This window comes from Apus apus, chromosome 17, assembly GCF_020740795.1.
Source record: "Apus apus isolate bApuApu2 chromosome 17, bApuApu2.pri.cur, whole genome shotgun sequence".
Classification (NCBI taxonomy): Eukaryota; Metazoa; Chordata; class Aves; order Apodiformes; family Apodidae; genus Apus; species Apus apus.
The window spans coordinates 725,187-741,965 of NC_067298.1; the positions used below are offsets into that span (position 1 = coordinate 725,187).

A 16,779-nucleotide genomic window follows, 5' to 3' on the forward strand; every position below is an offset into this window, starting at 1 on the left:
TAAAAATAAAAACTTGTTTACATTCTGCCTACCAGGCAAATACTGTACAAATACTTTTTCTCTATTAAAAACACTCAGAAGTCATAGAATATCTGACTGTTCAGCCATGGATTTCTCAACGTGCATTTCTGTTATGAAAACAACCCTCTAATTGTTGGAAACTTGTTTATAGTAGAATCAAACACTGCCAAATATTCATCTTTAACTGTTAATGGATTAAAGGGAAACCGTGCTTGGAAAACACCAGGCATGGAACAAATGATTTTATGAAGAAGTAAGTCAACCATGTAATGTTTCCATAAAACAGAGCTGAGGAGAGTCACGGCCCACGAGAGGCTTCAAACAGCACGGATACAACGTTTTGTTGGGGTTTTTTGGAACACACCACAGGCTGCAATGATGCAAACAGAGAACTTTGGCCTCTATAAATACAGATGGATTAAGCAGCAATCATTTTATTACTCTTCTCTTGCTTCTGTTATCTGTACAACTTCTAATACTTCATCATTTTGAAAGCAGGGGGTTTAATCACCTCCTCTACACACCCCTCTCAATTCTACAGAAAATATTTTCTCAAGTCCTACTTACTTGGGCCTTTTAAAAGCACTTTTCAATTCATTCCAAACTTGAGACCTTGATTAAAAACCACTTATCACTGTACAACACCTACACTGTTTTCTTCAGCATTTCTTCAAAGGAAACTTTTTTAAGAAGCATTTTATTTTAAAAACCTGTCAGCAAAGAGACTGGCAAAGCAGAGTCTGTGATCACACATCACATTACAAACCTGCTGCAGAGAGGGGTTGAGCCTACAAAACAAACTACCCAGCGCTTTTTTTTTTTAATTATGCAAATTATTAAAAAAACTAACTGAAGGGCTTGCTCATGTTTTCATTTTAATGCAGCCAAGGCAGAGGTTCATGGCAAGATCCCAGGGGTGTGTGATCCAGCACTGCCTGAAGGGAGGGATGAGACTTTTAGTCCTAAAGAAAGCAGCCCCCAGAGAACCTTTTTCTTTTACTTTTTAAATGAAAAGTATGAAAAGGTAGTGAACCCACCATTCCTGGGTAAGTTCTAATTTCTGCTTTTCGTTCATATTTAACTCTGGTCTTGTATTTTGTTAGAAATACAGTTTAACCAGGCCACAACATTATTATTTTATCTATAGCCTCTACAGAAAGGAAGGAAGCCAACTTTGTGGGGAAGAAAATATCAGTTCAATATTTACATAGCAAGGGGTGCACAGAAGCTGACAGGCACATCAGTACCCCCGAGGGTCAGGATCCCAGAAAACAGCTCTGCTCCTGGCAGCAGCAGCCCTGGGCACTCAGCAGCCTGTGCCCAGCATTCCCACAGCTTCTTCTCCTTTTCTCTTTTTATAAAGCCAGCATTACCACATGCAGAAAGGACTAATTACTGTTAAATCCAAGATTATTCTCGTGCCACCGAAAAGCCAGCAGTCATTTAGAAACTGTATTCTTGCTTTCCTTACAGGAATCCAAGAGAACGCAGCATCAATGCTCGTAACTCTCACCCTCCCCCGCTGGCAGCTCCGGCGGCCGCACGAGGCCCGAGGCCCCTCCCAGGCAGCACTTGCTCCCTCTGCAGCGGGACAGGCAGGAAACTCGGGGCTTGCAGCTCCCTAGACACATCTGACTCCTGCAGATTTAGCCCTCAGCCAGTATTCAGAACTGTTAGAAGCAAGACGTAGCTAAAAACATCCAGATCCGAGCTGCTGGCAGGGAGTACCTTGGCTGAGCTCTCCCCGTTCCGTTGGCACCGGTTCCGCTCCTGGATCCTCTCGGCGACCTCCTGGGCGGTCTGGCAGGCGGCATCGTAGAGCGGGAGCCTGCAAGGAGAGGCGGCAGCTGAGACCCCCAAACAGCCCCCGCGGACGCTTCTCCCTCCCAGCCTCCGCCACGGCAGCCCGGCCCGGCCCGGCCCGGCCCGGCCCTGCGGGGACACCGGGTGCGCCGGGTCACGGCGCGGGGGACACCCGGAACTGCTTCGTGCATTTACCTAAAGGAGATTTTTTTGGGGCAGAAGCGGCTCTGCAGGGACAGGGCCCCTCCCGCCGCACGGCCCGGGGGGCCAGGCCTGGCGGAGCGCAGCCCGGAGCCGGCAGCCGCGGGGCTGGGGTGTCTGCGCAGGCTGCCCCGCCAGCCAGGCTGCCCGGCCCGGAGCGGCTGCGGGGCCCGGAGCGGCTGCCGGGCCCGGAGCGGCTGGGTCGGGCTGGCGGGGCCGGCCCGGGGGGTTGGGGCGCTCACCAGGGGTCCGGAGCCATGGCTGCGCCGCCCGGAAGTGCCAGCGCTTCCGGATTGATCATGTGACCACGGCGGCCGCCGAGGCCCAAACCCCGCCGGGCGGGGGGCGCGGGCTCCGTCCCTCCTTCCTCCCCGGGTCCTTCTTTTCTCCCTCTGTGCTGTCCCTGCCTTCCCCCGCTTTCCCTTCCTTCTCCCTCCCTCCTCTGCTCGTCCTGCTCCCTCTGTCACGCGGGGCTCGGCCGCTGCACCGACCCGCCCGCACGTGGCTCTCGAGGCAGAGCCTCGGGTGCAGCGCTGGATGCACCAGAGTTTTCGAAGTCGTGCGTGTCCCGGCTGACACCAGGCACGACGTGCGTTGTCCTGCTAGATCTAAATGCATTAGATTTCCTGGAACTCGCGGTCATATTTGCTTTTTCCTTATCCACGCGCTTCAAGCCCCCCAGGTCGTTCTGGGGGGTCCTTTGGTTCATCTCTTCTAGGAAAATCTCCAGCATCAGGTTGGGTGGCAGGGGCAGCTTCTCGCAGCCGATTTCCAACTGCCAGACCCAGTTCCTTGAGCTTGTTCCCTATTTCATGCCAAAGGCCTGGAGGCTGCCCAGGTGGGCGCCAGTCGCCGTGACCGCACAGGGATGGTGGGATGTTCCTCGTGTTTCAAGTGTCAGGAAACAGTCTGGAGGAGCACAGCTGGACTCACAAGGTTTACTGTTCTCTGTAGCTACAGGATGCTCCTGTGCTGCTGGCTGCTAGTTTTGTAACTTCTTTATCCAAGAATGTGGATTTCACAAAGTACATTTTGTCACAAAATATGATTTAATTTCAGTACCTTTCTACTAAATATCCCATAAAATAACCTGTTCAGATAGCATTCAGCTAAATCAGTAAATTACATAAATTCATCATGCCAGTAATTTTCTGTTGAGCTTAATTCTATCTTAACTTATTTTTATTAAATTCAACCAAGAATGTGCTACAGCCATCACCTGCTTCCTCTCTCCTTCCTTCCTGCAGCTTCAGTTCAAGGGTCACTATGAAACACCCCCTGACACCTCACAGGGCTGGGCTGCTCCAGCTGCCCGGGCTCCCTGCAGTCTTTTCTCCCTCATGCCTGTCCCCTTCTCCCTGTCCCCTTCTCCCTGTCCCCTTCTCCCTGTCCCCCTGCCGGCAGCAGAGCAGGGCTGGGCTGCTGCCCTGGCACTGGATGCTGTTGACACTGTCAATATTTTGGCTGTGGAGGCAGCAGAAGGCTCTGCAGTGACAGGCCAGTGTGCACGGGCACTTTCCTTTGCTCCATCCCAGCCCAAAGAGCCTTTCCCACGCCCAGGGTTTGGGCCCCTCCCCGTTTTTTTGGGGTGCAGTTGGTGACAGAAGCCGACGTGGATACAAACATCAGCACAGGGGCCCAAACAGCCGTGGGAAGGCTCCAACAGGGATGTTCCATTGCCCTCACAACGCGGGTCCTGCTGCGCTGCTGTGCTGGGCCTGGTGGCCAGTGGATGCTACCCTGGGGGTTTCTGAGCAGCTGCAGCACTGGCTGTGCCCCTGGGGAGCCAAGGTGGCCAAGCCCCTTGCCCGGGGCTGGGGTGGTTTTCAAGCAAGGAGCAAGAGAACAGGGCAGTGGCAGAGGAGCTGACACCAATGACAGGCACTGGGGACAGTGGAGCCACAGGTGCCAGAGGTGTCCTGGGCACTGGGCAGAGCAGCGTGGGGAAGGTCAAGGAGCCTTGCCAGCCCTGGCAGCCCCAGGGGTGGGTCCTTCCCCAGGGGGAAGCTCATCTCACCAGCCCCACACACACACCTGCATGGGGCTGGCTCCTCTGGCCAGCAGGCAGCATGAAACTTTGATGGCCTTCAGCCCTGCTGCGCCTCTGGAGCCAGCACAGCCTCTACATTATTTATTTTTTTTCCCTATTAAAAACACATGAAGTGATGATCCACTTTGTGCTGTCCCAAATTCACTTCCACCTCCCATCTCGGAGCAGTGTGCTGGCCAGGGAGCAGGCAGGCTGGGGGGCTGCAGGAGGGGCAGGGCTGCTTCAGGCTGGCAGGGAGAGGCACTTGTAGCAGCAGCTGCTGCTGTAAGAGCCTGGGCAAAAGGGAGAGAATACAGGACCTGTCAGCACCAGGAACCAGAGCGGGGTGCAGTGTGGGGACACACAGGAGCCCCAGGAGCAGAACTGGGGACTGTCACCTGCCCCTTTGGATGTGGCACAGGGAGCAGAGCTGCCCATCGAGTGCACCAACAGGCTCTGGGTGCAGACCAGGAGCTCCCACTGGGAAACAGCCCCTCGCTCCCTCCCACCCAGCACAGCACCCTGAGGGTCCTTTGCTCACACAGCCCCTCGCCCACACCTCCTCAGGCTCCCAGCTTGCTGAGGGGAGGGGGCTGACAGGACAGCCATACCACTGCCATCTGATTTTGGCACAGCATGGAAAAAGTGTTTAATCCAGAAAGGAGAGGGTTTGCAGAGGGACTGCTGGTGCCAGCAGATGCTCAGGGATGCACTGCAGGAAGGCAAGGCAGGAACGACCCACCATAGCTGTTATCACAAGAGAGAAAAACAATCAGATTTTTTAAGGAAAAAAACCAAACAAACAACTAAAAAAAATAATTCTGCACTTTTAAGTGCAGCCTGAACTATGAGTCCTCCAGGTTGGAATGCCAAATCGGTGCTGGGAGCACCTCTCAGCTGCTGGAGGCTGACTTGTAAAAGTCAATCAATAACAACCAATTCAAAGGGGGACAGATGGGAAATGCTGGAGCACCAGAACTGTGCCTGCAATTATTCCACTTTGTGGTCCTGCAGAGCAGCTGTGTGCATGGGAGGCACAGGGTGCTGTAGGGTGCTGCAGGGTGCTGCAGGGTGCTGCAGGGTACACCTCTGCCTTGCCCTGAATTTCCCCAGGGTGGTTGGTTTTTTTCAGCCTGAAGAAGAGAAGCTCTGGGGAGACCTCACAGCGGCGTTCCAGTGCCTGAAGGGACTACAGGAAAGCTTTGAAGGGACTCTTTACAAGGGCTTGTAGCAACAGAACGAGGGGCAATGGCCTTAAACTAGAGCAGGGTAGATTGAGAGTAGACATTTCAAAGAATTATTTTCTATGAGGGTGGTGAAGCACTGGAACAGGTTGCCCAGAGAGGTGGTGGGGGCCCCAACCCTGGAGACGTTCAAGGTCAGGCTTGATAGGGCTCTGAGCAACCTGATCTAGTTAAAGAAGTCCCTGGCACTGCAGGGGGGCCTGGACTAGAGGACCTTGAAAAGTCCCTTCCAACTCCACCCATTCCATGACTGATTTTTGCCAGCTGAAGCTAACATGGTGCCACTGACACAGCCAGCACAGCCCAGGAGCACCTACCCACGAAGAGCATCCCTAAGGGTGCACAGGGCAGTGGCAGAAGGGTGTCACTTGGTCCTAACCTCCCCCTTGTCACCTGGTTCCTGGCACTTGCTGCTCATGTGCTTCTCTTCCCGACTCCTCCGGGACCATCCAGCGGGAAGCAGCTCCAAACCCACTGGCTGTGTTGATGTTTTCCTCTGTTCAAGGACAGGCAGACCCGGCCCTCCCTGCCCCGTGACGCTGGCAAAGGGAGTGAACGCCACAGTGGGAAAATGAAGGTTATCTTTGGGAAAAATAAATGATTAAGTTTAATGGCTGTGTTGTTGGTTTGATGGGTATCTCATCCCACAGGGTGTTTACGTCCCCCTCCCTGGCCTCAGCGCAGAATTGGGGCAGGAAAGGGTGACCTGGGTGCAGGAGCTGCTCCACCCCCTGCCCTATTTACACCAAATAAACCTCCTGTGTCGGAAGGCTGAAAACTTGCCTTAAAAGTCAGGGCAGATGCCAGGGACAGAGGGGACCCAGCAGTGGGGTACACCAGAGCCTGGGCACATGCTGCAGGTGGGGCTCAGCCTGCCCCGCTCCCCCGGGGGGGCGGCCGGCGCCTTCCCCGTGACCAAGGGCGATGACGTGGGCACTGGGCAAGGTGAGTGAGCTGCAGCTGGGGAAGATGCAGGGGCTGGAGGAGACCCACATTTCTTTCCCCAAGACCCCTGGCATGTCCCAGGGCAGGCAGAGCTGGAGCAGCCAGCACCCTGGGCCAGGGCACGGTGGCTGGGTGGGCTCGGGGTGATGCAGCCAGCTGCGAGGACACGGCGAATGTGGGGAGCACAGCAGTGCCAACAGCCCCACTTCAGCCCCGGTGCTCATTTAGCCTGGTTTCTGTGGCTGTACCCAGGGTCTGCCTCCAAAGCAGGGAGACAGGCTGAGCAACTGGTTAAAGCTGCTGCCATTCCCCTGAACCAGAAGTGAATCTGATCTGCTGGTTTTATCAAACTTGACCAGGTCCAAATGGAACTGGGGAGCAGGAGGCAGAGCAGGAGATGCAGCCTGGACCCCCTTGATGTGCCACACAGCACATAGGGCCAGGACCATTCTGTCCCCCCGCATGTCCCCTTCGGGCCACAGCAGTGAAGTTTGACTTGGTGCAAATCAATCTGAGACTCTCCTTGCCAGCTTTATCCTTGCCGATTAATCCCTGCCCAGCAGAACTCAGCCAGCCAGAGACAACTCCAGACTCCTGGCAGAGGCCTTGGAGCCGAGCTCTCTCAGGGAACATGCCGCTCTCTTCTCTCTAGGAGGAGCTCAAACTCTGCTCTTCCCACAGTAGGGCTGGTGGCTGCCACAGCCTTGGGTGCAGGAGCCCCACCAGAAGTCCCCAGGGACCTGCTGTCTCCCAGGAGCTTCCCAGATGCTGGCCAGCCCCTGCATGTACCCCCTGGATGGGGTCTCTCCATGGGTGCATGAGAGACCCAGGCACCCCTTGGGACCCTACAGACCACCCCCAGACCCCTGGCAAGCCCCTCTCACTGCAGCACCTTCTCCCCACATCTTCTCTCTGGCATTGGAGCAGCTGGAGGGGTCAGGAGACTTTTGCAGGAGATTTTTGCAGGCAGTGTAAGATGGAGGGCAATCACCCAAGGCCACCTTTGTGTGCTCCATCTAGGCTCATAGCAGCCTGGTCCTGGGCTGCCAGACCTGGACAGGACATTGCCTCTCACCCCTCTGTCCTTGGAGGGCAGACATGATGCAAGGGGTCCCCCTCGGCCTCAGCATCACCTGGGTCCCCACTGCCCCTGCAGAGCTGGGCTGGAACCGAGCTGCTCGTTACCCATGGAGGTGTAATGTTGCTGTCCCACAGCCATCCCTGGGGGACAGGGCCTGTGTCCCTGCTCTCTGCACCTCCCTCACAGCACCTCACAGCCTGGGAAGTCAGGAGCTGTTGGAGGGGTGGAAAGGCCCTCACGGTGTGGAGAAGCAGCCCTGACACCCAGCTGGTGCCTGACCTCACACTTCCTGAGAGTGATTTCAGCAAGGTATGAGCCAACGTGAGCAGGAGAGGGCCAAGCCAGCAGCTCCAGCCAGGCAAAGTGTTCTGAAAACCTTCCCTTTGCAGGGTGGGAATAACTATGGAAATGTAAGACGTGGCTGTAAGACTTCAACGCGCTGGCAGGCAGGGTGAAACGCTGGCAGCTGGGGCAGTGAAGCGTGTTCAATACAAGGTCTTTGTCCCACAGAGATGTTTGGCTCATCTCCAGTCACCATCACGATCACGTCTGAGGCTGATAGCTGGGACATCGACGCCTCATCTTGTCTGGGCTGCGGACAGTTCGTGGATTGGGACAGGATGCCAGACCCAGAGCAACAGGCAAACATTCCCCAGGACATCCTCAGCAAGACCCCGAAGGAGCTGAAGAAGCTGGCAAGAGAAGGCTACTGGGCAGCAAGCCGTGCTCTGAGAGCTCAGATCTACCACCAGCTCATCCAGCAGGTCTCCTGCCGGCTCGTCACCCCTGATGCTCTCGTCTACAGGGACGTGGCGAGTCGGCTCTTTGGGAAGCTGAGTGTGAGCTCCCACCCTTTGCCTGAGTTCCTGGAAGGATGCACCATGCCCACATACTGCCTCAACTTGGAAGGGGTCACCGCCTTGAAGAAGATCCTTATCTGCATTGGCAGCCTTTTCCCTGACATAACCTACAGCCCAATCCTCCCCTCTCTGGTGGCTCTGCTGCTGCACTACAGTGAAGACGAAGCTCAGTGCTTCGAGAACATCTCTCGCCTCATCGCCAGCAACACTCCCCACACCAGCTACATTGACCAGTCCTTCCTAGCCCACCAGGCATCCTGCATGACGTTTGGGGATCTGGCCAACAAGCACTGCCCAGCAGCTCACAAACTCATAGCCAGCACCTCTGAGAACGTCTTTGAGGTATACTCCGAATGGTTATCCTGGCTCTTCCATGACCTGCCCTTCGGTTACGCCATCCGTGTCCTTGATGTCTACCTGCTGGAGGGGCAGAAGGTTCTCTACCGCATCGCTCTGGCCTTGCTGAAGCAGTACAGGCTCTCGATGGCCTCCACAGAGCTGGAGGGGACTGACATCAAGGCAGACCTGCAGGCTTTCGTGCAGAACATTGCTGAGCATGTGACTGTCGACAAACTCCTCGAGAGAGCGTTTGGCATCCGGCTGTTCTCCCGCAAGGAAATCTGGCTCCTCCAGATGGCCAACAGGAAGGCCTTAATGGAGAGGGGCATAACCATGGTGCAGAGCAGGTAAGGAGACCTCTCTGTTGCCAGGTCTTGGAGCTGAGCAGACAAAATATGAGTTACAGTGGAGATAAAACACGGGGGGAGCTTCAGGCATCTCCAGTTAGCTATGGCTATGCCGGGGGCCTCACAGCTCCCGGCGGGGGACCCTGTTAGGAGGCCCTGTACAGTTAGAGCTGGTGATGTTTACAGATGTTAGAGCTTACAATGCAAAAAGCATGACAAAACCTGATGTGTGGGGGCTGCACCCCTAAAAGCAGGCAGGCACCCCAGCTTGGCAGTAACGGGCATCATCCTTCGTGCAGGCAGTCCTTCCACCTGGCTGTGGACATGCAGAACTTCAGCTCCAGCATCGTGACAGCTCAAGAGATGCGCATTGTCTGGTCCTGGATCCCTGAGCGCTTCTCCCTCTTCCCCCCACTGCTGCTCTTCTCCACCTCAGAAGATGGGTGCAGCCTGCAGAGGTAAACTGTCATCTGCCTGTTGGGTCAGGCTGGGTCAGTGAGCCAGAAATAAAACTGGTTGGTGGTGTAGAAAGGAGCAATACATAGTGTCCACGGGGTACATCTGAGGTCTCCTGGGGACTCTCTTGCACTCAGTTCAAGATCTTGAGTGTGGTCTGGGCCAGCAGTGGCTGTAGGGGAGGGGCTCAGTCAGATGGCAGTCAGCAGCCTGGCACTGCACTGGGAACATCAAGCCCTGTGGATGTGCTGTGCAGGGGGAGGCTGCACCTCGAGTACTGTGTTCAGTTCTGGGCCCCTCACTACAAGGACATTGAGGGGCTGGAGGGTGTCCAGAGGAGCTACCAAGCTGGGGAAGGGGCTGGAGAACAAGTCATATGAGGAGTGACTAAAGGAACTGGGATTGTTTAGTCTGGAGAAGAGGAGGCTGAGGGGAGACCTCATTGCTCTCTACAGCTCCCTGAAAGGAGGTTGTAGGGAGGTGGGAGTTTGGCTCTTCTCCCAAGTGAATAATGACAGGACCAGAGGAAATGGCCTGAAGTTATGGCAGGGGAGTTTTAGACTGAATATTAGGAAGAGTCTCTGTACTGAATGAGTGGTCAGGCACTGGAATAGCTGCCCATGGAGGTGGTGGAGTCACCATCCTTGGAATTATTAAAGAAACATGTGGATGTGGCACTTCAGGGGATGCTCTAGTGGCCGAGATTGTAGATTGTCTGTTGTGGGTTTTTTGGGGGTGTGTTTTGTGGTGTTTGGTTTTTTGTGGGTTTTTTTGTAGGGGTTTTCTTGTTTGGTTCGGTTTGTTTTGTTTTGTTGTTGGGGTTTTTTTGGGGTTCTTTTTGTTTGTTTGTGGGTTTTTTTGCTTTTTTTATGGTTGGACTCAGTGATCTCAGAGGTCCTTTCCAACCATGACTATTCTGTGATTCAGTGATTCTGTGATGTCCCCGCGTGCCACACTGTGCCTGGCTTGCTGCCATCATGCCATCAGAGGCCAGATTGGGAAACAAATCCAGATTAAAAAGTTCTTCTGGTAAAATCCCTCCATGAAGCATCCTGCCCAGCCTGGTGCCTGAGAGTAGGGTGGGAGGGTTTAGTATTTGGATTTATCTGAACTATTACCTGCTTCACCAAGCAAAAATGATGACTTGAGAAGTCCCAGTAGACAACTCCCCCCATTCCTGCACAAACACCGAGGTTGCCTGAGCTACATGATTATGAGTTTCTGCTGCTGTCTTCCCACGAGCTCGCTCAGGCCAGCTGCCAGCACAGCAGTAGCCTCAGAAGAGCCACCACAGCTCTCCACTGTCCTTCACAGCTTCGTGCTCACCACACGCCCAGGCTCTCGGTGTGCCACACTGCTCCTGGCTCTCAGATCCCCACCAACCCAGCCTCCTTGTTCATCCCTGCAGGTTTTACACATGCTGTGAAGGCTATGAACCAACAGTGCTGCTCATAAAGACAACAGAGGGGGAGGTAAGTATCTCCCAAGCTGAGAAGTGGGCTGTGCCAAAGTGGGGATGGGGGACAGGGTAGTTGCCCCCACCCACCAGCACTTCTTGGAGCAGCCGTGGGGCTGTGTTGTCCCTCTCCTGTCTTGCTTCTGGGTCTGTCCCAGCTCCCAGGAGAGAACAAGCTGCACCCCCAGCACCAAGGGCCTAAGACCTTAGACACAGGTCTAAAGGGTGCTGCTGGGGGGAACAAAGGAGGGGTCACCAAGATGGAAGGATGCCGGGGTCATGAAGACCTTGCTAAGCAGTCTTTCCTGAAGCCAGCAGATGCTTTGCCTGAGCCAGGACTTGCTTTCAACACATTCAGTGCAAGGATCTCTCTCTGATGGCAAGAGCTGCCACACAAGGGCAATGGAGGAGAAATAAGGGCAACTCCTACACTATTTGAAAGTCATGACTTAAGTGCAAAAACTCCTGAGCCAGGCCTCTTCCCAGGGACTCTGAGAGTGGCTCATAAACCCATATTTTATCTCTCCACTCTTCATCAAACAGCAGAGGCAAGTTCTGTAAATTGTTCAGTCATCCCAAAGATGTATTGATCTACCAGTCTTGACTTTCCAAGCCTGGCACACAGTGTGGTGCAGAAATAAACACCCTCCCACCCCCAGGGCATTGTGAAGGCAGGAGAAGATGTCTTATAAAACCTTGTTTCCTACACATTATTGCACATTTCATTCCCACCTCTCAGTATGTCCCCTCCAGCCATGGTCAATGACATCCACACCAGGGTCAGCCTGACCACGGGTGGAAGAACTCCTGGAGCTGGTTTAAAGCCTTCTAGGTAAAAAAAAAAGCAAGTGTTACCTAAGTCTTTGCCATTTTAAAACACATTTTCTCTAAAGACTAATAAAACAGGCAACCAGCTCACCACCATCCAGGGGCCAGCTGAGGACAAGGGACTCCTAAACACCCAGCCACCATGTGTTGCAATGCTGTTCATATCATGCTTTGAGCCACAGTTATCCCTTTCCATCACTGGGAGCTGGATTGGGCTTGGGGGTGGAAGGCTCAGCTCCCAGACCTGAGCCAGGGAATGCACCAGTGCAGCCAAACTGGCCCTGCTCAACCAACCAGCACCCAGCTCACTGCCCGCACCTCTGCCGCAAAACAGCAACCCCAAAATCTCCCCCCAAGGCACTGAAGCTGAGTGGACTCACATCCAGATCACCCGTGACTCACCAGTGCAGGATTTAGCTGGCACAGCAGGATTTGGCTCCCCAGTTTCCCCATGGGACCTCACAGAGCCCCTGCCCTCCTGAACACACACGCAATGGCCGGTATTTCTGGGGTTTGCTCTGATCGCAACATTTCCCCCACTGATTCCTTCTGTGCTCTCTCCCAAAGGTGTGTGGAGCATTTCTCTCCTCCGACTGGCGCGAAAGGAAAAAGAACGGAGCAACATCAGGCTTTTTTGGGACAGGAGAGTGCTTTGTGTTCACTGTAAGTCACATTGGAGTTCTGGGTTTATGCTTATGGATTTGCCTGTTAATTGCTTTTTCCTTTACTCCTCTGACAACTCAGGGCACGGAGGCACAGAGCTTGCTTCCTTGCCATGGTCCCACCACTGCCCCTTAGTGCTGGCAGGAGACAGCAACCCAGAAACTTCTGTGCTGGATCAGAGTAAATGGAGAACCAACTCCTGCCTGGATGGGCTGGCTTGCCCTGAGCCCCCAAGGCAAAGTGCAGTAACCCCAGGTGGGTCTCAGAGCACCCTCCGTGTGACAGCAGGCAGCATGCACACCAGGGTGGGTTTCTGCCCTGTTTGCTCAGGGCAGCTCCTGGCTGGAGCATTCCCAAACTAGCCCTGGGGACCCTGCAGAGGGAGGAAGCTAAGTTGGCCCAAGAGATCCTGGGGTCAAAGTCTAGCATCCATCTGGTATCTCACCAGTGTCCATTCAGCATCCACCTAGCGAGGTGGATGGTGCAGGTTTGCCTGTCTCAGGCAGCGACTGGTGAAAACAAGACAATTTCTCAGCCACAGACACCTCCAGAGCATCCCTGGCACCGCTAGGATGCCTTGTCCCTTCCCTGCCCCAGTCTGGACCTGGCACACAGCATTTGGTCTCCAGCCCACCTGGTCAGGCAGCAGCATCCTCCCCCGGCAAAACAGAGATGGCCAAAAGGACAGGGCTCACCACATTTCTCCTGCTTTCAGGTGCGCCCTGAGACAGAGAGGTATGAGTGGGTGTTCATCAAGAAGCCAGAGCTGGCCAAAGCCGTGCCACGCTCACGCCAGCGCTCGCCTTCCCCCTCTCCTGAATCTCTCCTTGGCTTCTCCCCCGAGGGCCACGGCACCAGCTCAAACCGTCTCACCGTGCCCACGCTGCAGAGGAAAGGCCGGCTCTCCCCGTTCCTGGCCATCAGACATTTCCTTCTGCCTTCCAAAACAGCCTCTATGTTCATGTCCGGGTCACGGGAAGGGATCGTTATTGGTAATTACTGAGCAGTGGGCACCCACCCACTGAGGCCGCTTTGGCTGAAAGGGGTTCGATTCTAGGTTAAAACCTGAGCTATTGGTAGATGCAAAGACCTCCTGGTTTAGGATATAACTTAAATTCAGGATAGATGAAGTCATCCCCCTCCTCCTCAAATTAGCAAGAGAGTGCAAAGCTGCTCAAGGGCAAGGATGTTCCTTCTGAGAGCCCTGCAGTGGCTCTGCCAGCCAAGGGAGAGCACCATGGCCTAAATCTCCTGGCAGGCCTTGCAGTCTTGGGGCTGGAGTGTCATTTCTCAGCCCTTCCCTCTGCTTTGTGCAGGATGGAGAGGGGATGCAGGTGGGGATCAGCCTGAGGAAGGTCCAGGCACAGCCACCCAGAGCAGACATGCCAGCTGCCAGCCCACACTGCCAGCTTGTTCACAAGGTCTGAGTCTTTGTGCCCCACCACTGCCAGGACAGGTTTGACAGAGGAGTGCACAGGTCAGGAAGGCCTGCAGCCCTGACAGCCTCCTCTGCCTCCCTTCCAGCCCGCAGGATCGGGGCAAGCCCAGTTGCGAGGATGCAAGGAGGTCTCCTTGTTCTCCAGCTCTCCAAGCAGTTTAAATAATTCAGCTTGTGCTGCCAGGGCAAGCTCTGGTGCTGGCTGCCGGGTGCCAGCTGCTCTCCGGGAGCTCTGCCTCCAGCCCGATAGCACGGTTAGCGGAGAAGGCAGCTCAGGGAACCTCTGCACTGTGGCCAAAGGACAGAAAAGCCCATAGACTGGCAGAGTCCTGAGAGGCAACCTTGGCTGGGTCAGTGTCCCTGCCTGAGCAGCGGCGGGGGAAGAGCAGATTCCAACCATCTTGCTTGCTTTTGCAGGTGGAGGGGGTGGCCAAGCTCTGTCCCTCGACGCCAACCTGCTCTGGGGTCACACGGAGCACTGCGAGACTTTTGACAACCCTCCACTCTGCCAGGAGAACTTCAAGGTGCAGCTCTTGGAAGTGTGGGGCTTTCATAATGCCTAGGTCCCATGGGGCACAGTCCCTCGCCATGCTGACCATGGAGACAGGGACCCCTGGCTGTGCCAGCTGCTGGCCCAGCCTGGCTGCTGCAGCCTCTGCCAGCCGCACCACAGGCACCTCCACTCGCCATCCTCCCCTCCCTGCTAGCCACGTGGTGCTGTGCAGAGAGGGCAACATGGTGCCAGGAACGGGAATGTGGGCACTGCCTTCGGGAATGCTTGAGGTCCCCTCCCACAGTTTAGACCCAGCCCACTCCACCCAGTCTGTTCCAGTTGAGGATGCTGGAGGGGAGGTGAGCCAGTTGGGTGATTCTCACACCTCTCTGGCCTATTTATGGCTTGGGGCCAAACAGCAACCCAGCAGTACCACAGCACAGGCACACTTGGTAGGAATTTTGAGCCCAATGCCAAGGTACATAGCTCACCAGAAACAGTCTCAGCCCCTACTTCTCTCTGGTCCCAGTCCCACCCTTCAAGCCACACAGTTCTGTAGCCTCTGTGGGTTACCAGGACTCTCCCAGGATCACCCACTGAACACCATGCAGCACAGTTCAAGAGTCCATGGTTGAAACTGCTGATCAGTGATAAGCAAAGTTCTACCTGGTGTTTGTACACCAGCAGCCAACAAGACTCCCCTGCTGTGCCCCTGCCTTGTCATCTCTGCATTCAACTGAACATCTACAGCCACCACAAAGGGCATGAGCCTTAACCAACATGCCCCAGCTACTGGGGCAGGACAACAGCAGACATGCCGTTTTAAAATACAAAATGTGAACATGTACGTGTAGCTCAGGCAGGCAAGGCAACACTGGCAGGAGGGTTGTAAACCACAGAGATATCATTCTGGATGCAGAACATCTCCCATGTCCAAACACACCTTCACCTTCTCCTGCAGCGTGGTTGTGTGGGATGTTGGGAAGAGAGAGGCTGTCTGTGGGAGCCCTGCCTCGCCTCGCAGCGCGGGCAGTGCCACCCTCCTGGTGTGCTCCAGCTCCAGAGATGAGATGTTTGTTACATCTGGAAAGTAAGCTTTTGTTTAGATGATAGAAGTGAGGGAAAGAACCCATGTTCAGGAACAGGGAGTAATCTGCATCTGGACAAGTAACTCCCGTGGCCTCCCAGGTGGATAATGCTCTAATCTGAACTCTGTAATACTGACCCAGTAAGTTAGACTTGAGTTGCCAGCAGTAGGAACACCTTTTGTAGTTTTTTTTGCTGGTTTTTTTTTGGTTGTTGGAAAACAAATGCCTACAATTTGAGAACACTGCAGACAAGGGGAGATTGTGCCCAGTGCAATGCTGGACGTGCCTCTAGAATTAATTTCTGTCCAGGGAAGCTGCCATTTTGAGAAGACTGCAGCAGCCACTTCTGTGAGAAGTTGAGAAATCAGTTGGGTTTAGTTTGTGGCCAGCCATGGTATGCAGGTTCCAGAGTCATCAAGGTCCTTAGCAGTTTTAAGCTGGCCAGGACCTAGGGCTGGCAGGAGCAAAGGCCAGGGCATCTGACCCAAACTGGCCAACAGAACTGTCCATTCCTTTGGCCACACCACAAACACTCACTATACATCAGGAAGTTTGCTGGGGTGGGGCTGTTCCTCAGCAGCTACCACCTCTGGAGAGTCCTGTCTGTTCCTGTGCCCCTGAGGCCTGCCTGTCCAGTCGGCAGGGCCTGTCCTGCTCCCGCGGGAGCTGCGGTGCTCACAGCGTTGGGCTTTTGCTGCTGGGAGCACACAGCTTGAGACCACGATATGAGCTGGGCAAAAGCTTTCTGCTTCATGTGAGGATTGGGATCTACCGCTGTTCTTTACTAGTATTTTATTAAAGCTGTTTCCATTATAACACACGGGTCTCCTTTTTCCCGATTCCCCTTCTTGAGCGGGGAGGAGTCACGGGCTGATAGAACAACTGCTCGTATCACGCTTTGACAGGAAGCCTCATGCGGCCGCTCCAACCAGGAGCACGTTCTTTATCCCTTGGGGTGTGCAGCAGGAACACCCCACCTGGACACCAAAACCCAGTATTTCTTACGTGGCCACACCAGCACCATTAGCCTGGCCCTGTCCAGGAAAGGGGAGCGGGGCGTCTGCACAAGTCACTCCCGTGGCCGGACAGGGGGACGATGCTCTAACTGTGTAAAACCGATGTGTCTGCTGCTCTGGCTTTGACCCCTTCTGCTCTGAACCTCAGGCAGACATCATTCTGTGGGATTTCCACACAAAGCAGCGACTTGCTTGGCGGTGCCACTGTCAGGGCAGTCAGAGGACTGGCCTCTTCAGTCAACAGCCCGTTACGGTGTCACCGCGAGGCCAGGGCAGCAGCAGGCGATGGTTTTGCCGCTGGGCACAGGAGGCTGCGGGGACACGCAGCGGGACCTACCGGGACCATTTCCCCGTGTCGGGCCCAGCGGAGACCAAACTGCTGCTGCCCGAGGGCGCTGGGGAACAAGCCCAGTGAGGGGTGAAGGGCAGCACCGGCCCCGGCTGCAGCCCCGGCCCCGCACCCCGCTCCCC

The 16,779-nt window shown here is 54.9% G+C and overlaps 2 protein-coding genes across 6 annotated transcripts in view; one reads left to right on the top strand and one right to left on the bottom strand.

Annotated features, from left to right (window-relative positions):
• The window catches only part of STX8 (syntaxin 8), a 115,921-nt gene extending 113,611 nt beyond the window's left edge, over window positions 1–2,310 (bottom strand). For 4 of the 5 annotated variants that reach the window (XR_007891105.1, XM_051634786.1, XM_051634788.1 and 1 more), the window contains exons 1-2: window positions 2,268–2,304; window positions 1,750–1,849 (exon numbers count right to left, since the gene is read on the bottom strand). Coding sequence is in view for 4 of the 5 variants with exons in the window: in XM_051634786.1 (XP_051490746.1) it covers window positions 1,750–1,849; window positions 2,268–2,284 (117 nt within the window). In the remaining variant the exon portion in view is untranslated. Of the gene's footprint in view, window positions 1–1,749; window positions 1,850–2,267 lie in introns of all 5 variants that reach the window. The other variant, XM_051634785.1, reaches the window with a different exon arrangement.
• A 3,839-nt stretch (window positions 2,311–6,149) lies between these two features.
• LOC127391932 (TBC1 domain family member 24-like) lies at window positions 6,150–16,723 on the top strand. The gene is given in 8 exon segments (XM_051635217.1): window positions 6,150–6,243; window positions 7,835–8,870; window positions 9,170–9,328; window positions 10,735–10,798; window positions 12,178–12,273; window positions 12,989–13,265; window positions 14,129–14,274; window positions 16,457–16,723. Coding segments are annotated over 8 exon segments (2,139 nt in total).
• Window positions 16,724–16,779: the final 56 nt, after the last annotated feature.